This window comes from Columba livia, chromosome 3, assembly GCF_036013475.1.
Source record: "Columba livia isolate bColLiv1 breed racing homer chromosome 3, bColLiv1.pat.W.v2, whole genome shotgun sequence".
Classification (NCBI taxonomy): domain Eukaryota; kingdom Metazoa; phylum Chordata; class Aves; order Columbiformes; family Columbidae; genus Columba; species Columba livia.
In genome coordinates, this window is record NC_088604.1 from 41,911,634 (window position 1) to 41,937,947 (window position 26,314).

Sequence of the window (26,314 nt, forward strand, 5' to 3'; positions counted from 1 at the left end):
CCAGATCCGAAGCAGGGTCATGGTTCTCACTCTTCCTGAACTGACAAATCTCCCAGGTACGTAGCGTGAGAGAGCTTGCTGGAATAACTAACAAACGTGTCAAACATTACTATAGCAACTGGAGAAAAACAGAGGCTCAGTATATATATATCTCAGCTATGTTCTCTATTACTTTTATCATCATACTCAATCTTTACGCAACTATATTGCATTCCTTTGGCACCATAAGCCTTTATATTTATTACAAATAAAGTAAAACAATGTTACTCAACACAATTGTATTTACTTCCCTGGAGATTCATCTCGCACATTCTTTGACAGGCTAACTCCCTTTCTATGTCAACAGAGAAAATTAAACCTTTCTGGCCTAAAGTGAACTGAAGAAGAGTAGGAAGCAGCATGACAGAATGTATAAGGAAAACATTCTTTGAAATGTATTAATCACATACCTTCTTATTTTTTTTAAGGAATTTTCGTGGTTTTTTACTGTAACTCTCACAGCATTGTAAGAGGCATGAGAGAGACCTAAACACTGAATTTTTCTGATTTTCCAGCTTTAACAGTCCTCTGGTAGGCGTTTGACAGATATGGAGTGCTACTTGACTGCATGACGATTTTTACATGTTAAATTCCCACTCTTTTATTTCTTCTTTCATTCTTTTATTCACCTAAGCACACTATCCTCACTGAAAATAATTTGGTCTGTCGAAGAGTGTATTACAATACCTGGGACTCCAAAACTGCCTGGGACTAGGCACCAGATGCCAGATTTCCCCGTTATGTGACAGAGAGTTCTGACAAAAATTGCAGAAAAAAAACATATCTGTTTTTTCTAGTATTCTTGTATGGGTTTCAGCACTGGATTCAACTCACTGTTCTGGCAAGTCTCTCTAGCTTCATAATACTCTGGTGAACTACACCATAAAAACAGAAATAAGGTCCAACTTCTTTCTAGCAATATGAACCAGGTGTTTGGCTTTTTGTGTTGGACTTCAGATCTCAGCAGCAGAAGCTTCACATTGGTCCTGCCCAATGACTCCTTATTCTGTAAAAAAAAAAAAGTAACACTTTTTATAGAGAATGTTTTGTGGAAGTGGGTGTACTTCTCTCACATGCCCTTTGATGAAATAATTCCCATATTATATCATACATTTTGTCTAAGTTTTGGGATAGTTCTAACAATTTTCAGACAACTCAGACTAGGTTTACACTTTAAAGGAAATTTGAAAATTTATCTTTAAAATTAATAATCTTTCAATCTCATGTTTGGAGTCATCAGCATCTGCTCCTCTCTGCAGAAATTTTTTTTTCACTTTTGCTTAAGGTGATTATTTTAATAATAATCCTAATAATGTGGCTACTCAACTTAATAGTTCTCATATTTGAGCAAGCAATTTGTTAAGCAGAGTCAGAAACAAAGAAGACTAGTTTTCATAAGTTTTTACTCTTTTATAATTAATAACTGGCAAGGTATGTCTAATTTATTTAATAAAGACAATGCAATAATTCATATTCACTGAATAAAGTGTAAATCCAGAAAAAGACATAATGGGCTCAGCACATTTTTCAAAAATACAATCTTAGCAACTGGAAATGGGTCATAAAAACTAATATACCATAACTATCTCTGAAAAACTTCAGAATTGTTCTCTTTTATAGGCATATGTGTGGTGTATGTCAGGCCAAAGATAATGTAGAGAGCACTAAGAATAACTGTGCTATTACCTAGAAAAACTCTAAGCCTGCCTTCCTAGTCAAGCTGCTCCTGCATGACCTGCACTTTTGAGAGGAGATTTACAGTTTAAATCATGGAAAATATCCATTGTTTATACGTAAATATGGTATAATCAGTGAGAGAGAAAATGTATGAGTAAACATGAAAGTAATTGGTTGAAGCAAAACCAAAATAAAATGCTGCATGGGCAGAGAAACAAAGAGGCCTGGAAACACGAATTTATGCTGTGTCTCTTAGCCCTGTCCTGCTTTTCACCCCAGTTTGTCCACTTGGGCTTATAATACACCCGCTGGGAAAAAAGAAATCAGTGACCATGACTCATCTGGAGCTGGGTCCATGTGGATAGGCCAACCTGTTGTGTGCAAGCCTTATTAGCCAGGAGATTGCTATGAAAGAAGATTACAATGACTGAGCTGTGCCTTCTTCAGAAGAGTCAAACTTCTCATTTATCCTGATATTTATTTCCATTAGACAAGGAAAATATCTTTGAGCACTTTACCCGTTTTCACACCTGGCTAAAATTAGCTGGCATCATAGATAACAGGGGGAAGAGACTTGGCAAAGGTATCAAAGTGAAAATTATACAACAATTTATTATATTTTAGGAATTCTGGTCTAAATGGATTATAAGTTGAAGTATCCATGCTCCTTTTTATTATTAAATTTATTTCACCCATCCCAAATTCAACAAAATGAAATGTTCATTAATTTGCAAAGTGAACGAATCTTTCACAGCTCATAACTCAGCCCTGATCTTGCAGCTCGTGCTGAGTCTGCTGCAAGCCCAATGGGATTCAGTAGGGCTGAAATGTCCTGGATAGGGATGTGGAGCTGCCTACCTAGGTTGTTTTAATGACAATGTTTAGTTAGCCCAATATCCTTGGTAGCTCAGCACCTCATAACTTGCAAGTTATTTTCACCTCTGTAGAGTATGGAGGCCCCTAGTTTACACTTAATGTTCCTCCTAAAGTTACCTTCACCAAAGTAGATGGCTTAAAAATATTTAGCAGTCTTGCAGTAAATTTTCAGTAGAATGCAGGATTCTTCATCAGGTCCTTGATTTCCTTTATTGGAAACAAGAGCAATTTAGGTGCCCAAACACAGGCAGACAGCACGTATTTAGATGCCTTAGGGTAACACATCTTGCCTACAGATGCCACACCAGGAAGACACACATCTCCACACATACTGTGTTGTATCTATCTGCTCCACATTGATGACTTGGTAACCAAGGACATCTCCAGTGGCACTAGGCAGCTATGTTTATGTATCTAAGTCCCAATGTAGATGGGGAATTCACAACAATCAGCACCCTCTGCACAGATAAGACTGAAACATCTAAAAAAAAAAAAAGTACAGAAATAAGCAGGAGCATTAGACAAAATACTGAAGAACTCCAAATTTGTGAAATCTTTAGGAGTGTGGGCATGAAGTAGGTTTGTACCACCCAGCATTCACCAGAAAGATACTGCCCACACTGGGAGATGTAGACACAAAGAATTTTGTAAGACTTTGGAGTCACTGCCAGGCTAAGAAACATCTGATCTTCAGGATCTAGATTCTGAACTTGGTAGCTTAAATACCAGACCTAAATGATATTTTAGGCCTTAACATCATTTGTATGATTGAGCTGAAACGATCTGATCTGTCATAAAGTTTGGAGGAGAGGGAGAAATTGGACCTCTTTCTCCCATCACCTGAAGCACTGGCCCATCCACCCTTAGAGCACATCAGCTTGCAAACTGATAACATAACAATCCCAAATTAGTCCCTATTTGCTTGATTCTTTATCCTGTTGTCACATTTTCTGTCCTAAAAATGATCCTCAGAGAAGTCTAACATGGCATTATGAGAGATGTTTAAAGAGGACAAAGAGGATACAGACTTTCTGGGAAGTGAAAGACAAAGCCACTGGAAGATTGGAAGAGGCCAAACAAGACTCATTTGTGCAATTGCCAAGTATCACTCAAGAAAGGTTTTCGTTTTGATACGAAGACTGACAAGTGTTAAATGCACTGGCATTGCAGGATGACTACTAAACAAACTGAAAAGCAAAATAAATGGCAGTCCTTACTCTCCCTAATTAAAGAGATTAGTTACAGCAATTTACTGTCAGGATTAATACAGCATCATCCAGGCAGATGTGATCTGTTAAATAGCTCTCCTTTTGCCAAAAGAAATTCATTCAGTACAGCTGGATTTTATAAAATCTTCATGCCTTTAAACATCTACTTCTAAATCTTTACAGCTTTATGGCATTTTTTTTTACATTCCCTTGTCTAAATGTTTTATTACCAGAGGGTATTATAGGCTTTGACAGATGTATAAATATGCATTCCTTTATCTGTGCTCTCTACTGAGAACACAGATACACTGTAAAGCTTTGTCTAGATCACCATGGCAGTAATTTCAACCTCACCACTAATAGGAAGAATCAAGAAAGCTACAGTTTTCATGGCACTGGACCTCCATCTAGTGAGAAGAAGAATAGTGCATGTTTCTGGGGCATACAACAACACAGGTTTTGTTTCCATGTTACAAAATGTTTTCCTAAGGGGAATTGTGCTTAGCTGCCAGAAGAGATGCAGACATATTTACATAAAATACAAAGGAAAATGTGATTTCATATTGTGAAAAACTTCACAAAATTCAGAGTCTCCATTTCTCCATTTCACTTAAATGTCAGTGATTGCTCACAAATCTCAATAGAGGAAACAGACCTTGAGAAAATTCTGCTGCAGTCACAGATATTTAACAGCCGATACTGTATTGCAATGTCATGTTCCATTGTTTATCCAACTTAAAGACTGAAAAGGCCAGTCTAAAGGCATCCTTCTGAGGTGGAGAGGTGTTATCGCCCCCATCTCTTAGGGAGGGAAGAAACACACAGACCAAGGGCTGGATATTAAAGCTTTAAAGGTGTAGAGATAGGCACCTTCTGAGCTTTCCAGATATGCCTTAAAGCTTTTTTTTTAAGTCAAGGTGTTAAGTGCCTCACTCCTCTTAAGCATCATGGCAGATGCCTGTCTGCATCAATTGCCACAGAAGTAAAACTCGTCCTGATGTGCCGGACTGATATCCTGCTCTTCTTCCCATCTGGAGGGTGACAGAACTGCAGAGTTAGTCTCTGCTACACTGATGAACCTGTCATGATGACAGTTCAGTATCTCCCTCCCAGGAGCTTGCATGGAGGAAATCCTCAGAGCATGTTTCATGAGGCTGCTGTCAAAATTTCTGCAACCTTCTTACACAAAGGACAAAGCCACCACAGGCATCTGAATGATCAGTTTTCTCTGATGCCTTAACTTTGAAAGTGTTAGTTTGCGATTTTTTTCAGCTGTTTTTTCCAGATCCTGGTATCTGGATCATTGCTGTGAGACACTATACTATAGAAACACCTTTTTCAAGCTAGAAAAAGAAATCTTTGCAACCACCTGCCTCAGTGTTTGCAGGTCATAGACCACCAACAAAAAACTATTCTTTTTTAAGAGATATAAGTTAAATTATAATTAAAATTATAAGTTAAATTTGGCTTGTCTAGTGCTACTGAAGACCATGTTTCAGATGTAACCTCCAACACAGGTGGTCTTTCAGTTGCTGGTACCAACAACTTGGAGCACACAAACAGGAAGGATTATTTTATGCATGCTCTCCACTTAATATTTTTCATGAAGAAATTCTCCCCAGTTGAGAAATGTAGACCTAAAGAAGGAAAGCAGGTCTATCTGTGCAGTAACAGAAAACCTTAACAGCTGATTTGACAGAGCAGAAGATTTCAGCAAGAGACAGAGTCCTCCACTTGTGATACCGCTCCTGCCAGAGGACCCAAATGACAAGCACACCAGCATCAGGCACATTGAATAGTCTTCACCACAAATAGCAAACAGACCTGGAAGATCAAGTATGGATATAATTCAACACTGATATCATTTCCTGCATTTTGCAGAAAGAGGAACTAATCCAAAAATTATGAATATCCTGTCAGTTTGGAGCTGGAGAGCTCTCAGCCTCTCTTTCCTACCTACTAAACTTCAGAAAGTATTCATGACTGTAGTCTAAATCAAATGCAACAGACAGTTCATCACCTGGACTCTGCAGCAAAGGAAATCCCTCCAGAAGGTGTTACTTTAAAAACCAGGATGTACTGAAGTAATTACAACTTTAATTGCTGTTTTTTTCTGGAAGTTTATGGGGTGGCATTTGCTTCTCTGCAGGCAGTTTCAGAGATGTAACCTGAGGATTAACTGAGACAGTTCTGTGAAAAATGCTCATGGTTCTTCTGCCCACAAGCATTTAAAATACTTCTCTATGCAGTTTGTGTATGCAGCTCTTGTATACTGCAGCTATGAGTAAAAATAGTACAATGAATGAAACTGCTGGAGTTGTATAACATTGATCTAAACCTTCTGCATTCTCTTTCACTTTTGGCATGGCATAGTTCACTTTCCTCTGAGTTTAGCAGTCCTGTTTTTTTCCATTTTCAGATTAGCAATGCAGGCCTCATCATGCCATTTCTTTGTAAGAACATGAACCCTAAGGTTTTCTGGTTTATCTTCTTAAGATAAATCAGCTATACAGTCTTGCATTTCTGAAGGAAACTATATAACATGGCTACCCAGGATAGCAGAGTGCTGGACTTAACAACTTAAGAGATGTTTTCCTGCCCTGTGTTACTGATATCTTTTTCAGTCAGCCTGGAACAAATTCAGCCTAAAAGCCATTACGCTCACACCACACTACCCTTATGTTCCTTCTAGAAGCTCAGATTGCTGAGTGTGACATTTGGCCTCTACAGTAATGGCAGGATGGCAGCTATGCTGTCCTTCCTCCCCTAGATTATCCTCTCTTCAGCCCCTCTCCTGTCCAAGGGGAGAAAAGAGCTCCATAGAGTGGATTTTTCAAGGTAAAAATGGATGAAAGAAAATCAGACTTTGGGGTCAGTGTCACTGTTCTTGAAGGGAGTGGGACTTCATTAAGCACTGGCAATCTTCTCATCTTGGGGTGAAGGAGGCGTTTCCCATGGTGTCTAGCAGGCAAGTGGATTGCAAAAACTGGTTCCTGTGTGAGATTGCAAGAAAACTCCAAGGCTTTTGAGAGCAACATCGTCATGTTTAGGGCTGGGAATTGAAGACAGGCACAAGTCCAACAGACTGCCAACAGAAAACTGAAATGTCATTCAGGAGCATTAAAGCTTGGCCACGCCTTTGTTCCTTCATTTTCTTGTGCCCTTCTTGTGTTGGAGGAGGTGGAAGAGCTTCACATGTCTTGGGGGTGACATACGCCCTGGCAAGGAACCCACCAAGTGGGTTCTCCTTGTAAGGACCACACAACAACAGCCGATCCTTGTGGCAACAGGCTGAACTCTTCACAGGAGGGACACGGAGCAAGAAGAACTCTATGGGGGGTCGACCAGGCTCACCATGTCCCCCAAGTATAGCTTGATTTCCTCTACTATGCTCTCACTGGAACACCACCTGCATTTAGGGTATGATCATTTTATAATCGTGTAAGTACTTTTCCAGAGCAATGGTATTAGTTCTGCTTCACCCCCACATTCCTGATGTTCGAAATAAAGTCCAGCTGCACTTCATTAGATTCTGGTTAGCATCAGTTTCCATTTTGAAGACCAATATCATAAGAAAAAAGCTGTAAAATCTTAATTCGGAGGAAAAGCAAGCTGGCATTCTTCTTTCTGACTGTGAGGTTTCCTCAGTTATCCTGGGATTTAAGGAGCTTTTTCAACCCTGCTGCAGTTCAGGACCAAACTACAAACATGCAGCATAAATAGACCAGCTCCAGTCAGCTTTATACAGTTCTTTCAGGTGTTATAATCTGAAGTGTTTATGAAACATGCAAGAGAAATTCATAGGATCTATTTATGTAAAATAAAAGTGTATAAGATATGTACGTATATGTCATTAAAAGTACCTATTTAACTAAATAATGACAAGAAGATGAAGCCCTATTAAATGAGTACTGATCTTAGCTGCATGTGAACTGGACACAGGAATGCATAAACAAATGTCAGATGCGTCATTAACATCGTGGCAATTTTTTCTCTTTCTGTCTTAACTCCCTGGATATTATGAAGCCCACATAAGCATTAAGAAACTTCCTACATTATTGTCAGTCAGAGACTTGACAGCCTCCCTCAAAATAAACCCATTAAGTGATATGTTCCTCTTGGCGGAAAAAACTCCCTGTGTTAGTGGGACTTTCACACCACCAGAGTTGTGCTATCAGTTGTTGTTTATACCTTCCCCACTTTCCTATCGTAATTTAAAACATTACTTTTGAAGGCTGCACAGAGGTACTAGATTGAAAGAAGTTTATTAATTGGCATAACGCACATGAAATCCAAGGCTGGAAACAGTGGAAATGAGATGGAAATGCTGCAAGAACACAAGAACTGGGTACATGAAGCCATTGATTTCCTGAGGTTCTTTGCACCTTGCTGTCATTCCCTTTAATGTGACTTGGAATGTTTGCAACCATCACTAGCAGCACATAAAAATATTCATGTAGATTTAATAGAAGAAAGATATACTAAATCTTGAGTGCCTTACATTAAAAAAAAAAATATATTAAAAATAAAAATCAAACTTTATCTTGAAACACAAAAGCCTATGACTGCAAAGAATCACTTCTCATAGAAATGGTATCTGAAACACAACCATAAGGTCACAAGGTTCTCCAGCCACATATATGATGATATTTTGTCTTCCTCTAGGTATGTTTTCCCTTTCAAAGTTATCCCATTGCTTTCTCACTGTTTGTAAATTCACACACACACATACACACACACTTATAGCAGGTGTATATATATATATCATTTTTATTCTCTGGTGTTCACCCATTTCTAGTACAGCTGTCACACTTCATTACTTCTTAAAGTCAAAATAAAATAAATTATTATTCCTTTGCTCTAGTCTTCATATTTATTTATTTGTTCGCATTTATTCAATGTGAATGTATTATTCCATGTCACTATTATTTACTATTTTATTTAAATGTTTTAATTGTTATACATCTGTGTATTTACTTAAGGCAGAAAAACACAGCGGGGTGGTCCAAATATGCTATTACCTTGTTCCCAGCATATGCAGTAATTTCTTATCATTTGTTTTTAAATTCCTCACTAGATTTCCTTTGTCCCATTCAGGAAAGCCACTTATACATAGAGCAGACTCAGGTGTGGATTCCTCAGAACTATATTTAGGATACGCTCGCACTAAGATTTATACCATTCTCTGGAGGCGTCTATCTTTCTACGCTGATTAAACTGGCAGGCCGTGTGACTAAGCTTCTAATTTAGGCATCTCGAGGCTGGTTTTAGGCACAGGCTGTTCTCTAGAATCCTGGCCACATCACCTGCATATCTGGCATCTTTAAGAAAAACGGCTCCTTTCTTACCAAAAATCTTCACCAACACCGCACGGTCAGGAAGTGACAGGTTATTTTGTTCTTGGCCAGGAGACAGCAAAATTCAGCACTGTCTGCCCTTCATGAGAAGACCTTGGCCACTTTGAGTAGACATCTCAAATAGGCTGCCCGGGATTTTCTGAGTCCCAGATCAGCATCTCCACCCACAGCTTGAGTTCAGCCTAGAAGACTCTGCATATATGAAGAATGAACCTGTACAAAGCCCGCCACGTAACACAAGGCTCCCCTTCAGGCGCTATGAGTCAAGAGGATGTTATTGCCAGCACTGTCAGGAGCTATTCTGTGTTCTTCTTCACTGCTTTTATCTAGATCTTAATAGAAGTCCCATCCATCAATTTTCTCAGCTTATTTCTCGTTACTGTGAAATTTGTCATAGATTTGCATCCTGCATCTCTTAGATGATTGTAAAATATTGTGGAATTTTATTATAGGGATGGAGAATTTTTAATCTTTTTCTGTTTTAAACACGAAAAGAAAAACATTTCTGACCCCTTGTTTCTTGACTATTGATTCCTTTCACAATATACCAGCTTATATTCCAAAACCCACCATTTATCACTTTTGGAGGAAAGTATGTATTTTTCACATTGGTTTCTTCTCATAGCTGTCTAAGAAAAAAATAACAGAAAAATATGACTTCATAGTTAGTTAAAACACCGGTTTCAGTATCCCAACCATAAGGAATACATGGAAGTAGAAGAATCTTTGGTCTGTAAGTGGTATCCCTGCTGTAATTTGTGCTATTCAAGTATTTATACTATACATGCTGCTGCAAATGCTAAACATCTTGTCAGGGCAACTCCTCTGATTTTCTTTTTACAGCTGATTTGGAAGATTCTCTGGATTCTAAGAGGAAGGATCTACTGGCCTGGAAATCTTCTACTGCATGTAGTTGCAAAAATAATTTCCTTCTCTTTTTTTCCTTTTTTTTTTCTTTTTTTTTTTTTCACTTATTTCTCTGAGTTTCTATTCCCCTCTTTGCTCATCTTCAAAAGATCTATGGGAACAACAATCCAGCATTATAGCAATTACCAGTTGCCCTGGATCATGCCTTAATGGCATAATGATCTGTTGAAAGTGATACAGCTTTTCCCACGTGTTGGACAACCTGCATACTGACTTCAAGCTCAGGTGTTGTGAGGCCAGTCAGAGGCAGGTCAGATAGGTTCTGTGGAACTCACATGTACCTCAAAAAGCCTTCAGAAAATAGTGAGGCTTGAGATTTTTTTCATTGGTTTGAATGAGGAGGTCCCCCAAGACATCAGTGACCTCTAGTATGATTTCTGGGGACTTGGACATTTTGTAAGTGAAAATGAGGCCAGCATTTACTTCTGTTCTGATTTTGATTTCTAAAAGTATGAATCCAGGAGACAAGATCTCCTTTGGACGAGAAGGCAACATTTTCCTTCTGTGTGGTTCTCTGCAATATGTCTTTTCTTGGCACGTGTGATGAGGTTGTGCTGTAACTATTACAATGTAAGAAATGAGCAGGGAAAGTTCAAATTAACATCAGTCAGATCAGCCTGATGTGTTTCAACCTGGTGTTAGAGGTTCACAGAAATGAGGGCCTCAGGACAAATAAATATGTGGATTTCTCTGACATGAAGAACAGTTGCAAATTTTTTTTTTAAAAGCCTCACATGATGAATCTGAATGAATCACACACAAAACTACATGGACAGCATATTCACAACCATGAAATGCGTTCTTAATACAGCCCCTTGCTGACTCTTATAAATACTATTATTATTTCTGCAACTTAAAGCTACAAAAAGCTAGCACAAGCTGAAAACTCTCGTATCATTCTACTCCCCCGCTGAAGCTTAAAGTTCTCTAAATTTGGATAATCTTTAGATTTATACTATGTTAGATTACAGCATATTTTGAAAACTAAAGCCTTAGGAGAAAATCAATGGCTGTGAAGGCTAAAAAAGCCTTGAAATAACAAACCCAGCTCCTGTTGGAACACGGAGATTCAGCACTGCAACTGTACAAAAGCAAATCAAATAGTCAGTTTGGATTGCCAGCAGATCAGGACTCCTCAGCAGCTGCCTTTTCAGTTTCTCAATGGAGACCAACAGATGGAAAAAAGCTGAAGAGAGCAGGCTTGCTTTCTCTGCCCACTGAATAATTTCCTTCTTATGCCTTTTTGTCTATCCATAGTTATAGTTCTATTTACCCAAAATGATTAGAGCTTTCTGTGAAACAGAAGCTCAGAGGAACAACAGAAGGTCGTGTATATTCTTGCTGATACAGCCACCTGTTGTCTTGCCACATACCCCATTTATTTACTACTGACTCACTCAACCTTTCTCCCTAAGCCCCGTGATGCCAAATGGGACCCAGATTTCTCCTTTGCAGTTTTACTGTAGCAAGTGAAAATGCTAAAAGCTGTCTGCCCAATTTTGTAGCCTTTCTGTAGTGAAATCTGCCCTACCTTAACCAAAAATCTTCATGGTTTTGCCTCCTACCACACTCTCAATCATACAAGAGACATGATGCTGACATGGGAAATAATTTGGAGTCAAGCGCACAGCCAGAAAGGCTGAGAAGGGGAGCAAGGCAGGTTATAATTGCTGAAGATGCTTGACAATGGCAAATCATCTAAGCCCCTGGATTATTTTCTGAAACAATTTGGCTCTGCTAGAGATTAATTTTCTCCACAGGACTTTTGGCAATGTTGTTAAAGCCTGCTGAGACACTCTGCACTGCCAAAATCCACACTAGCAAGAATCTCCAATATATTGACATTTCTAGGTCAAGCTGGTTCTGAGATAGGATTTTTATAGAAAATATCACAAGGTATTTCAAAAAAAAGAAACACCTAGAGGGTTTTAGAGTCTCTTTTCTGTAAAATGGGCATTGTCCAATTACATTGAACATTTTCCAGAAAAATGTACCTCTGGCTACAGCTCTGCTCTACCTGCCAATTTCAGATGGAAAATACTTTAAAAAACAAGGAAAAAAAAGCAATCATTTGTTGATTGCGTGGGGATGAAGCAGTCAGAATTAGACTTATAACAGAAAGTGATTCACATTTTATCCTTGGACTTACTGTACGGTATCTGTAATTTCACTCGCTCTGATTTTGAAGGAAAGTGAGGAGCAGAAAAAAAGTACCATAGATTGCACTGGAGATAAGCTGAAGGGGGCCATGAGCACATGGCTCTGACTTTGAGAAGAGCCCAGGGCAAACACAGATAACTATTTCAGTGACCTTTGCCACAGTCACTATCTCCTGCTTCTCAGAGGGGCTTGATGAACTGAGGCATGTCTTTAAAAGATTTTCCCAATTGTTTTCAAACTCTAATTGACTAATCTTCAGACAGGTAATCTCCTTACTGGACTTCTTCCATGAAGAAGCCATGTTTACTTTAATTTCCAGTCACAGAGGTGTTTGTTTAGTGTTTTTAAATGTTTGTGGGAGGATACAGCCTTTAAGTTGCAAATCTTCTTTTGTTACTGCTATATTTTGGTTTCTACTGAAACCAGTTAGCTGCCTGACTTGAAAGAGCAATGGAGCACGCACCACTTGTTTGTGGTAAACCTCATTAATAGTACTTGCACAGAGAAGGATTATAATGGCTTTAGTCAGCATCAGCATTTTAGTTCAGAAAATCTGTTATATGATCTGTCAGATTATATCCACTATTTGAAGGGATTTTATAGGAAAAAAACACTCAAATTTTACTTACAAATATTGCAAAGCACTGAGATAAGCTAAAGAGAAACCCAGGAAAAAGGATTCCACTGAAAAGAGGTCCAGGAGAGCTCAGATGCGGTGTGTTTTATGGGCTGGTAGTAGCCACAGTGTCACAGTATCACAGTGTCACAGTATCACAGTATCACAGTATCACAGTATGTTTGGGATTGGAAGGGACCTCAAAAGATCATCTAGTCCAATCCCCCTGCTGGAGCAGGAACACCTAGATGAGGTTGCACAGGAACATGTCCAGGCGTGTTTTGAATGTCTCCAGAGAAGGAGACTCCACAACCTCCCTGGGCAGCCTGTTCCAGTGCTCTGTCACCCTTACTGAGAAGAAGTTTCTTCTCTAATTTAAGTGGAACCTCTTGTGTTCCAGCTTGATCCCATTACCCCTTGTCCTATCATTGTTTGCCATGGAGAAGAGCCTGGCTCCATCCTCGTGGCACTCACCTTTTATATATTTATAAACATTAATAAGGTCACCCCTCAGTCTCCTCTTCTCCAAGCTAAAGAGACCCAGCTCCCTCAGCCTTTCTTCATAAGGGAGGTGCTCCACTCCCTTAATCATTTTCGTTGCCCTACGCTGGACCCTCTCCAGCAGTTCCCTGTCCTTCTGGAACTGAGGGGCCCAGAACTGGACACAATATTCCAGATGTGGTCTCACCAGGGCGGAGTAGAGGGGAAGGAGAACCTCTCTCGATCTACTAACCACCCCCCTTCTAATACACCCCAGGATGCCATTGGCCTTCCTGGCCACAAGGGCACAGTGCTGGCTCATGGTCATCCTGTTGTCCACCAGGACCCCCAGGTCCCTTTCCCCTACACTGCTCTCTAATATGTAATTTCCCAACCTATACTGGAACCTGGGGTTGTTCCTGCCCAGATGCAGGACTCTACACTTTCCCTTGTTAAATTTCATCAGGTTATTCCCCGCCCAACTCTCCAGCCTGTCCAGGTCCCGCTGGATGGCAGCACAGCCTTCTGGCGTGTCAGCCACTCCTCCCAGCTTAGTGTCATCAGCAAACTTGCTGATAGTACACTCTATTCCCTTGTCTAAATCGTTAATGAATATAATGAATAATATTGGCCCCAGTACTGACCCCTGAGGCACTCCACTAGATACTGGCCTCCAACTAGACTCCGCACCATTGACTACCACTCTCTGGCTTCTCTCCTTAAGCCAGTTTGCAACCCACCTCACTACTCTATTGTCTAGACCACACCTCCTCAACTTAGCTGTGAGGATGCTGTGGGAGACTGTGTCAAAGGCTTTACTGAAGTCAAGGTAGACCACATCCACCGCTCTGCCATCATCCATCCACCTTTTTACATTCTCATAAAAGGCTATGAGGTTGGTCAAGCATGACTTACCCTTGGTAAAGCCATGCTGACTGCCCCTAATAACCCTCTTATCCTTGATATGCCTTGAGATGGCACCAAGAACAAGCTGTTCCATTACTTTCCCAGGGACAGAGGTGAGGCTGACCGGTCTATAATTACCCGGGTCCTCCTTCTTGCCGTTTTTGAAGACTGGAATGACATTTGCTTTCCTCCAATCCTCGGGCACCTCTCCCGTTTCCCAAGACTTGGCAAAGATGATGGAGAGCTGTCCAGCAATGACTTCAGCCAGCTCCCTCAGCACCTGCAGATGCATCCCATCTGGACCCATGGATTTATGGATGTCCAGACTATTTAATTGCTCCCTAACCCAGTCCTCATCAACTAAAGCAAACTCCTCCATTGACCTGGCTTCATCCGGGGTCTCAGGGGTACAGGGCTCCCCAGGACAGCCTCCGGCAGAGTAGACAGAGACAAAGAAGGCATTCAGTAATTCTGCCTTCTCTGTATCTTCTGCCACCAGGGCACCCACCCTGTTCATTAGTGGGCCTACATTGCCTCTGGTATTAGTTTTATCTGCTATGTATTTGAAAAAGTTTTTTTTGCTGTCCTTGACCCCTCTTGCCAGCTGTAATTCTAAGGAGGCCTTGGCCACCTGCCCAAACAGCCCATGCACGGCTCTAGCTTAGCCAGGGTATGTTCTGGCTGGCATTTAGACCCAACACTTCAAACAAAGGGGAGGCTTCAGCACCCAAATGGCTTGAGCTGGCTCAAGAAAGCCTCATGGTTTCACATGTGCTTGATCCCAACTCCCTGCTATTTGAGGAGAGCCACAGAATAACACTCATAAATCTCCCATACTATACCATTTGCCAACAAGGAACCCATCAAGAACACTTTTTCTGCCCAGAAAGTGTCTGGAAAGCAGTACAGGGTCACAGATGGGATAAATCCAGGTGGGACACACCAGAACAGAGCGGCAAAGATTTCAGTTGTAAAAACATCAATACCTCCTATCTGAAGGGCTCAATACCTCTTATCTCAAGGGCTAGGATTACATTTCCCATTCTGAGGTTAACACCATATCTACCTTCCCACTGAAAACTTTATGAGGTTTCTGACAGGAAATCCACTTCTCTCAGCTACAAGATCCCTTTAAATCTCCTGCTAGGGAGCCAGGTTTTGGTCACTGCAGCCCCTCTGGACATCAGCAAAGCTCCTTTCCCCCAGCCAGACCTGAAATTCATAAAAGATGCCCAGCAAGGAGATATTTAGCTGCTTGTTTCCACCAGCCCTCTGTCATAGACTTCTTCTGTGCCCCAGAATGTAGGTCCTAAAAAGACATTTCTATGGGCATGATATGTGGAAGGCGAAGAGTAAAAAGATGAAGAGGCCTTTGAGTACTGCTGTCCATGATACCAGACAGTATCACGTCTGGGAGCACAGACGAGAGTAGCCTTGCCCTTGAGGGATATAGACATAAAGGACCCTCATGGCATACAAGGTGTCCTGTGCCCACGAGCTGGCTCTGTGGTGGCTCTGGGGACCAGAGCAGCTCTGATGTCTAGAGCAGCTCTGACTGCCCTGTCCTGTTCATCCCACGGCTTCACAAAGGTCATGGCAGATTGTGTACTGTTCATGGCAGAGGCAGCCAGACCATTAGGAAAAATCCACCAAAAGGCAGGAAAGCATCCAATTGCATGTTTCACACTCAGGACCTGATACCCAGGCAGAGAGCCTGTTGTTACAATAGAAAACTAGGGAAAAAGGACAGGGAACTGTGTGACACTTGCCACATCACAAGCTGATAGCTGGGTATTATCAGTGTCTCTTTGCTGGTAGGAAGAGGTTCTTAGTCTGGCACGGAATATGTGAAGATGGGTGTCCTGGTTTTGTTAAAAACAAGTTTCTCTTTCAGTGAATTTTGCCTGTCAGCTAAAGCCTTCATATTAACTGCATTTTCCTGGAGAACCAGACACATGTTTTGGTACACCTAGCAATGGAATGCAAACTTATTGATAAGCATGGATGGACATCTCGCGAGAGGGGCAACGAGAAACCGGTGACCAAGAAGCTGACCAACTGTGTATAACATTCCATTCACGTGAATACTTCATATAAAAGTGGGAGATCATGAGGATCTCGTCCCTTTTGCTCCCTTTTCCCTTTGCCCTTTTGCCTTTGCTTTTTCCCTTCTGCTTATGGCCGACATTAGGAGAGGATCTTGCTAGTCGTCCCTGCGAACTGAGGCCTAGTGAGAGACTGAATCCAGCTCCGGTTGGCTGCAGAGTCCAATCCAGGACTTCGGGTGCCGGCTCTGCAGTTGCTGAGACTTTCAAGATTGGTTTTGTATATTTTGTATTATTTTCTCTACTCTTACTAGTAGCATTAGTAAAACATTGTTAATTTTTCCAACTCTCTTCTCTCTGTCCTTCTTTGCCTCCCAATCACCTGTCCTGAGTGGGAAGGGGGGAGAGGGAGGGGCAGAAAGGGGGAAGTGGGGGGGGAGAGGGGGTTAACAATACATCAGCCAGGGTTTTATTGCTACCCCGCAATCTTAACCCTTGACAATGGGACTCTCCTGTTTGGCCAAGGGATGTTAGTGCTCGTAAGACACATCACTCCTGATGTTTCTCCAGCTCCACTGTCACAGCAGTTCTTTCTGCTTGCATAATGAGGGACCCACACACCCAAGAAGACTGGTCTATAATGGTATATGTGGCCCCTGCTCATCTAGGGAAACTTTATTTAACAAGGACTCTTTTGCTTAGCCTGAGAGGATAGGCGCTGAGCTGAAGACAATGAGGGCAGGCTCCTGGAAGTTTGAATGGATGCCCCAAGGTTGGCCACAGCCTTTTTGCCTTGTTGCTTTGGTACCAGCCCCCTTAACAGTGTGTCAAAGACAAGAGGATTTTGCAGCCCTTGCCAGCAAGTGTAGGCAGAGTTGATACAAGAAGTGTCAGGGAGGTGATGCAGACAAGCTGGGGGAGAAACGTGGGCAGAGAAACCAGCGTTGGTGAGACATGAAAAGGCAGTTAAACAGCAAGATGGAATTTACTTCTGCCAAGTTTTGCACTCAGCTGAAGCAAACTGGAGATGAATGACTGTGTCTAAAGCAAGTTGAGACCAGAACGAAAGCCAGGCAACCCGTAGTGCCCCCTTCAAAGAAAGAAGGCTTTTTAAGGTTTATATCTAATCCCACTGCTAGAATAGCAAAGCACTCAAGCTTCCCAGAAGCAAGGGAAGGGAAATTGAAAAATTCGAACTGTAGTGTAATGAAATGCTTTTTCCACCTACTTAGATTTAAGATTGTGATTCAGTACTGCATTTATGCAGTTTCGGGGATGGAAGGGCAAGGCAGTGCATCTAAATCAGATTTCTGAGCCAGTGGCAGCAGATGGACCTCGAGAGAAAAAACACATGGTCAAATAGCTAAAATAAGCAGATATTTTTCGCCACCTCTATTTCAGTGATGGTGTCACCCTCTGTCAGTGCCAATTCTAGCAAGACTAGTAACCTCTTTAAAAAATGTGACACATGGAAGATAAAAATATCAAAAGCATAGGTTAGCTAATTTTGTAGTGTCACAGTCTTTGCACAATTTGCATCATCTGTCTGACACTTTGACACACACTGTATACAGAGACTGTATTGGCAATCCAGGAAACCAACCATTAAAGGCTATCTCATTAATATTATCATAAAAGACTACATTAGTAGAAATCCATCAAAAATCAATGGCATCCCCACTTAATAATGAACTCAATTTTAAGGAAAAATTATAACAGTTTATAAATAAGCAAATGAGGCATTGGAAAATCTTTTATACATAGCAACCTATTATACATAGCAATCTTAACAGAGAAAAGTTTCATAATCTTTGAAAGCTGCTCAGCCTTCCTGTAAATTTTGTGCAATATTTTCCTATCAAATCAGCATCTGCTTTTCTCATTCCTTCATTAGAAAGTTCTGCACTCTCACTTGCCATAAAAATTAAAAAAAAAAAATAAAAATAAAAACAAAAACCACAAACACCAACTTTCAGGACATCATGACTGCTCCTTATTTGATTGAGATGCTAGTGACAACCCAGTGTTCACCCAAAGTATGCAGTTTAATCTGAGGGAGATAAATCACTTCAGCATAATGCCAAACATTGCCTGTGGTTTCAAGCAGAAGAATAATTAGCCCTTTCCAAGTCTAGCCTAGCTGGTGATATTAATAAAAAGTGAATTTAGAGTTGCATGTAAAGCAGAAAAGTTCAGTCCTCAAGAGGCAAACCAGAATAGCTTATAAACTAGGAAAAGATACGTACTGATTTAACATTTTTTATTTCTGAGACTTCCAGTTAGAGAAATTGTTGTAGTTAAAGACGTCATTACCATTTTATTCAATGCCTAAGATAAAACGTGGCAAAAAGCATCCATCTGTTCATCTTTAGCACCCACCCAGACGGAATGTATAGCGTCAATTTCTGTTCAGAAGTACATCAAGGTAAACCAGTAATAACTGCTTTGACAGTAATGTATTCAGTCCATGTTTCATATAGAACAAATTTTGTTTCATATTTGGCAGTTCTCAGAATGAGAAGAAAATCTCCCTAGAGCCCTACCTCATACTTCTGAAAAAAAACAATGCTCCTTATCTACAACGGTGTTTAAGTCATTGTTTGGCAGATGTGTCAACAGTTTGACTGCTGTGCAAACTGATTTAAGGTGTCATCATTTAGAAAAGCATCATACAATGTCTACATACATGGTCTACTGAATATGTATGAAAAAATATAGGTATTTAATATCTGGTTCTCTAATTAGAAAATAAATCTTCTGGATGTTATAGGAATGCTGGGGTCTTTTCTGCAAACATCTGGTTTCACCCTACATGAAGCTACACAGAGTTAAGGTTACATCAGTCTTGTGAACCTGCCTATTACCAGTGTTCTCATGGCTAGCTGACAATATTTTATCTGAAGTGTAAACCTTGGCAAAAGCTCTAAAAGCCCTACTTCTTCACTTCAAATCAATCCAGCTTGTGTCTCAACTGGCTTCATCAGCACACAAAACCTCACATTAGGCTTGCATTACATGTCAGATTTTATCAAGAAGAAATGCTTAAGAAAGCTTGTTTTCACCCGTCTTCTAAGAATATGCAGAGCTTTCTTGCTACGTTCCTCCATAATGGTAGCTACTGCTTTGCTTCACAGAGTTGCCAATAGGTATTGATGTTAGGTTAAATTTTCCTGGACATTTTGAAAGAATGGAGGTCGTTTCCTGCACAAAGCCTAAAGACAGAATCTTGCCTGCCCACCTCCACTCTTTTTACAAAATCCTATAAAGCTCCTTCATTCCTATATCAAAGATGGCCCAGCACATTCCCAGTAAGGTAACATGCAGCTTTGTTCTCAATATGAATAGATGATGTTAACTAAAGGCAATGAATGATATTACAACACAGTGAAAGATTTAAAAAAAAAATACATAGTCTAAACTCTTCTACCCTCATTTATACTTTTCCAGAAGAATTCAAAAGGCAAGATGTTAAATGATGATGTGCTGCCTACTGCACCTCTTATGTTCAATGGAGACCACAAGAGCAGCAGTGCTGAGACCTTACAGTACAGCTAAACAATCTGTGATCATTTGCAAGGACCAGGCAAGGCCCGTGATGTTCTGTATGTTCTGTACCAGAAACATATTAAAGGGTGGTAACAGCACGAGCACACATCAAGTTCTGAGAAAAACCCTGGGGTTTTTCTGATACGGGCAGCTGGATCTTACTATCAGTTTCTGAGAACATTAGTGGTTGCTGAAGGCCCTCCTAACCTTGGACTTTGACATCTCTAATCAGTAGTAGAGTTTGTAGTAAAGTAGTTCATCTCAAGTTAACCACTACGTTTTCTACTTAGCTTAATAGCAGCAATATATGAAATTAATATAAAAAAATTGATTGATGTTAAGTTTTGAAAAATCACCTGTTGTTTGATAACTTCAGAAATCTACTTTGAAACCATGAAACAAATCCACTCCAATTAAAGGAAATTATCAAATTGTCTTAAGCCTGACTATTACAAGCATACAGAAGCACAGTCACCCTTTATGGATGAAACTGTAACGAATGGCAATGTATGCCATGACACAGTGCAATAACTGAGGTTAAAACGGCAGTGCAATTGGCTAATGAGGTGCTTTGGGTTCCTCATACCTGGAAGCAAAATACTTCTCCTCTATCCGTAGGTTTCCAGTGCCGGTTACTTAGGTTAGCTAGGATGAAGAAATAGCTGTCAAAAAGTTCGCAAACAAGTCATTGGTGCTACCTTATGAAAAACAGAAAGACAGCCTCAGGAAGAGGTGTAATACATGGAAAGGAAGCTGAGAGCACTCTCTCTCTTTTGCCTACTGTTTTGCTATTTCTGGGGTGAGCTGCCCACCCAGAGACAAGCCAAGATCGCCACAGCAGCCAGCCTGGCTCCCAGGGCCAGCCATGGGCCATGAATATTTCACTGGCTCTGTCTGTCACTTCACCAGTGCCCTTATCTTCTTCTCTCCCCCTGGAGGTGCAGCAGACCCTGGACATGGTGCTCTTGAGGATTTTACTCAGATGCAACAGCTTGCTTAGGAATTTAGCAAAACTTTCCTCACTGCATTCCTGCAGTGGGGGTACGAATTTAGCTCTGTGACTTTGGTGGCTTCAGTGGGAGTTACGCAGCTATATCTAGCACAAATTAGCTCATTTACACAATATGGCTGATGTTCATTAATAGGATTGTGTTCACAGAAACACGGTAATCCTTTCCATTGTGATTCTTCCATATAACAGGATAAGGTAACATTTGTCTGTATTTCTGTCCACTTTCACCTTTACCTTTGCTGAAAGAGTAAAGCTACTTTGAAAGAATAGAAACTGCCTCTTCGTGCACAAGCAGTTTTTAGAAAAAAATTGCTTTTTGCAGCTCCAACAATTTTCAAACAAATTTACCAGTTGGTGCATGAGCTAAAAAAAAGCTTAGCCCTTTAGCATCTCTGGCAAGGAAGAAGTTCCTGAGTCCTTACTCCTGCCTGGTTAGCGACTCCCATTTCGACCTGTAATCAACAGATGAAGAACCATTTCAGTGCCCTGAACAGACCTTGCAGAAAACCCTTCTTGAAGAGACTGCAAACGTGAATGCCAGTTAGTGCCAGTGTGGATGGCAGCTTGTTAAAGCTTGGGAAGAGCTCTTAGAAATTCATCTCACCTAGCCCACAGGCTTGCTGAGAATAACACCATATGCTACGACATTTGACAGGATTTCTTTAGCCTATTTAACACAGCACTAGGTTAAAGTAACCTGGGCTGTGTACCGCAGTCCCGTAGTACATTACAGTAACTATTACAGTAATCATGAACCACAGTACATTACAAGCTGTGTTGTAACTATATTTAGGTCTCAGACTGTGAGGACAATTCTCTGTAGGTGGAATTGAAAGGCTGATTTACTGAAGGTATTAAAAATATTCTCAGAGAGGATGGATGAAAGAGAGAAATGCTGCTGGAGGCAGCTTGGAGCGAAGAAAAAAACATTTAGATAAGCTTTTCTATGTGCTGTATTTTGTTTTATTAATCTAAAAAAAATAGCCAAAATAATATTATATACCCATAACAGGGAGTGATATAAAGCAGTACAATAGTAACTAAATAACATTAACAATACAAGTAATAAATTCAGAATTTGATGGTAGCAGCACATAATAATAATCAGACTGGAATATCTACCTTAACAAAAGCTTTGACTTATTTTTTCAACATTTGAAAGTCAAAATCTTATAGTAATGATACAAACATATGGTAAGTTAGCTACAGGCAAAATTATTGAATCAAGTTACTGAAAGCAACTAAAATGTGATGAGTCCCAATAAGAGGGTGAGGGTGAGTGTGTGCAGTGCCATTCATAGGAATCACACTGGAGAGTCTGAGAACAGTCACCTAAAAACTTGAAGGTCATCTGCAAGCTTTAAGTAATGTCATACAGAGAGGAACAAGGTGCTTATTTGTTCTGTTGTTCACGCACTTAACGAGAAGCAAGAAGGAAGCAAGAAGAGACAACTCTGGCCAGTCAAAACTCAAACTAAAGCAATCTACTGTCACTTTATATCTCTGAGTAGAGAAGATCATCGCGTATATTCAAAACACAGCAGGAATGCCATATGAGATATCTCATTTCCCTGCTCACATAGGATTCAATTCAGCAAAACTGTAGAATAAGTGCCATGGAATAATCACAGTATAACTCTGTGCTTCCCTCTTTTTAAAACAAACATGACCATGGCAATAAAGACATCATAGCTGGAAGGGGAAGGAAAAAATGAGCTTCATCTTACCACACTTTAGAAATGCAAAAGTTAGCCCCCCCAGCCTAAGCTTGTCCTCTTTGAGAGATGCTGGAAGCAGGTGGGCATTTCTGGAGAATGACTCATTCTCCTAAAATACACTTCTTGGATAGAAAGGGTGATTCACCACCTGAGGGTACCTAGAGAGCACATGGGAGTATCTTAAATTAGATGCCTAATTTATCAATGCAGAAAGTAAGGTAAAATGAATCTCTAATACAGGAACTATCTGATATTTCTTAGAATCCAGAAAAAAATACAAAAGAAGATGCATTAATTTCCCTCACTCTGCTAGACTTACATTGCTTTTCAAAAGCTGACAAACAGTTACAGCTTTTTCTTGACAGAATTCAAAGTAAATGCCATTAAAAGACATGTACCAAGCAGGTAAGAGCAGTAACAAAGTCCTGTTTTGCAGTTCCTTTTGTTTTCCACATTACTGTTACAGAAAGGAGACACAAAGTGATCTTGAAGTGCAGTTATGTTCAAGAAACCATAATGGGTCCCATTATTACCTTTCAAATACAAACCTGTTAAAGCAATGTGCATTTCACTACAAGACATAAAAAACCCACACAAAATCACATTGATCCATGACACTGACACAAAGAATATTAAGAAACATCCCGTCTGTTTCCTTTACAACCCACCAGCCTAGATTGGAGACAACAGCAACGAAAACAAACCAGACCAAACAAACAAAACCCACAAGCTCAATTCACTTCACTGCCTTGTTAAATGGGTGTTTCAGCGCAACAGAACTGGATATAACTCCAGCAGATTGCACAACAATGGATGATGGAACCAGATGAACTCTAAGGTCCCTTCCAACACAAACCATTCTATGATTCTGTTTCCCATTTCCTAATCCCTACTGGAGCTGGAGTGCCTTTATCTTTCCAAAATATCTCAGGGTATAATACATAGAAATTGGAAGTAATAGGCTGTTATTATCAAAATGAAGCCTCCTCTGTATTACTTTCACATTAGTATATTTCGTAGCAATATATGTCTCTAACTTTAATTTCTTCAGCTGAAAGAGGTTTCAGTCCACATAGGCGTGCAAGTCTTTCAGTGGGATGGGAGTGAATGAGCAGCCAGCAAGGGGCTGTCACAGTGCTTGTGCTGTACTAGTCCTGGTGGTAAGGAAAGGTCTGCTACATAAAAAATTTGCACGTTTACTGTTTTCAATATTCCTTTTAAACAAAATATTCCCAATTTCTGGCAAACATATTTAAAGTAATTCCTCAGGCACAGGGGAATATTAGTGAATGGCATGAAACTCTGGGCAACAGCATGTTCTGACAGGCGTATTTAGAAAATAGTTTCTTTTTTCAGAGGTTCAAGCACATTATTGCCTAAGCCGTAACTGCACTTCCTCTGCATTTGCAGTGATTGATTGCATTACTAGTACTGAATGAAAGGGTCAGAAAAGCAATATAAAACCAGATTTTGCTATACACACACACACACTGGTTTTGAGTTAAGTAAACCAAAGTTTTCTATTGCACTATGAACTCAGCAGGGTATCTTAGTGTTTGAAGCACGACTCATATGGAAGCCTATGATTAAATATCCCTGACTGGAAATGAGATAAATTAAAATACCACTGGCTCAGGTGAGTTCATTGGAAAAAATGTCAAAATTTGATTTCTCAAGACTTGCTTGCTAAGTAATTTTAATGAATTCTGGAAAAGAAAAATAACATACAGGTCATCAACACATTAGAAATACAAGAACTTGGTGCTCTACAAGAGCCATTATACTTCCTTGTCTGAAAAATTCACCCAGGTTTATGTTGCAAGCATGCTTGTTCTACTCCCTCTGTCTAGATCAGCCCTCAATCAGAAGACTGGCTCTAGGGGCCCAAAGACCATCGTCTCTGTCATGATATTATATGATAATGATTGATACGACATAATGATTAAGACTGCTTCACCTTCCACCCCAAAATAACTCAAGATTTGCAAACCAGGTCATTTGAAAATGGAGTGGTAAAGGACAAAGCTGTCATTTGTGGTGCTGGAAAGTGTGTATCTTGTCCCAGACAAGATGGTGGTCCTTTACCACTCCACCAGGGAGGAAGGCAAGCACAAAGGGTTGCAGCCATCTCATTGTCACTACTTGAAATGCAGTAAGAAATGTGCAGCAGCAGAGCCTTCCCTTTTCTGCTGTGGTTGTATCTATCTTTGAAGACCAATTCCAAACTACACCATTCACTATATGGAGCTTTGTGTGGATAGGTCTGTAAGCATACGTGGATGATAGTTATGATGACTATGATAATAATGACATGTAAGTACACATACACCAATGATAAATTCCTCCCAAAAGTACACACATGCAAAAAAATATTTAATTCTGGACAAAGGAGAGTTTAATACTTTTAATATTGGTGTCTGCAAAAGCCCACAAAAAACACTAATGGATACCTGCTCTTCAACTGTGTACACAGAATTTGCTTCTACCCCAGACTTCAAAATGAGATCACTTGGAACAATGGACACAAATAGCGCAATTTTAATATTAATTTTAAATAGTATTAAAATTTAATCTCTTTTTCCTTCAGAGATCTATTCTGTACTGATCTGCTAGAGCCAAATACTGCAGGATTACATTACAAAGTCTCTTGTGAGCAACCATACTGAAACAAATGGATTTATTTCATATTTACAATTGCTATAATGAGTGCAAATATTGGCCCCTTGTAATGAAGCTGATCCAGCCCTGAAAGTAAAGAAAAAGGAAAGGGAGTCCAATAATTTTTAAACACCTGAAACTTTTCCAAATGTTTTTCATGTAACACCAGTAGCACACAAAAATTGACTGAGATTCTATAGAATGACCAGGAATGAATAATTTAAAGGCATAAGCAAGCAGAATCTCTTTTCTAATCATGTTTGCAAGCCATCCTTCCTAAATAAATATAGCTTTGTCTTAAAATATATGACCTTGGAGAAAAGGTAGTTTTTCAAATGTTCTATGATTCCTTAGGATGAAAAAAAATATGTACATATTTAATAAATAACAAAAATAAATAATTTGTGCATATGGTTTCTTCAAATGTCAATGGATAAGCTGCTAATAGATCACTAAGTAGACAAAAAATTGTTATGCTTCCCTCCATTTCAAGGGCTGACAGCTGAGAACTTGGCCTGGTTGCTGAGAATTAGTAGGAGTTCCTAGATCCCTGCTTACATCTGGAATGAAGCAAGCAATGGGTCTGGAGCATCTTTCTTACAAGGAAAGTTTGAGAGAGTTGTGTCTGTTCAGCCTGGAGAAGAGAAGGCTGAGAGGGGATCTCATTTAGGCTTATAAATATCTCAAAGATGGATGTCAAGAAGATGGGGCCAGACTCTTTTCAGTGGTGCCCAACAATAGGATGAGGGCAACAGACAGAAACTGAAGCATGGGAGGTTCCATCTAAACATGAGGAGAAACTCATTTACTTTGAGGGTGCCAGAGCACTGGAACAGGCTGCCCAGAGAGGTTGTGGAGTCTCCTTCTCTGGAGACATTCAAAACTCACCTGGATGCATCCCTGTGGGGTCTGCCTTGGCCCTTTTAGCGGCGCAGATATCTTGAAGCCTGCAGCTCTGAAGCTCCCTCACCATGTCCAGGGATGAGGTGTTTAGGTGGCCCTGATGAAAGGTGGTGGTGAGGCTACAGACATTGGGTTTCCAACTCCCCCAATACTCGCGTAAAAGGCCTCAGGTTTCTGAACCTCAGC

General features: G+C 40.3%; 1 protein-coding gene across 2 annotated transcripts in view; it reads right to left on the reverse strand.

The window, feature by feature from the left end:
* Window positions 1-1,054: 1,054 nt before the first annotated feature.
* GPR63 (G protein-coupled receptor 63) overlaps window positions 1,055-26,314 on the reverse strand; it is a 62,519-nt gene continuing 37,259 nt past the window's right edge. For both annotated transcript variants that reach the window (XM_065056540.1, XM_065056541.1), the window contains exon 4: window positions 1,055-26,225. In XM_065056540.1, coding sequence (XP_064912612.1) covers window positions 13,231-14,763 — 1,533 coding nt within the window. In that variant the 5' untranslated portion in view covers window positions 14,764-26,225 and the 3' untranslated portion in view covers window positions 1,055-13,230. The remainder of the gene's footprint in view (window positions 26,226-26,314) is intronic.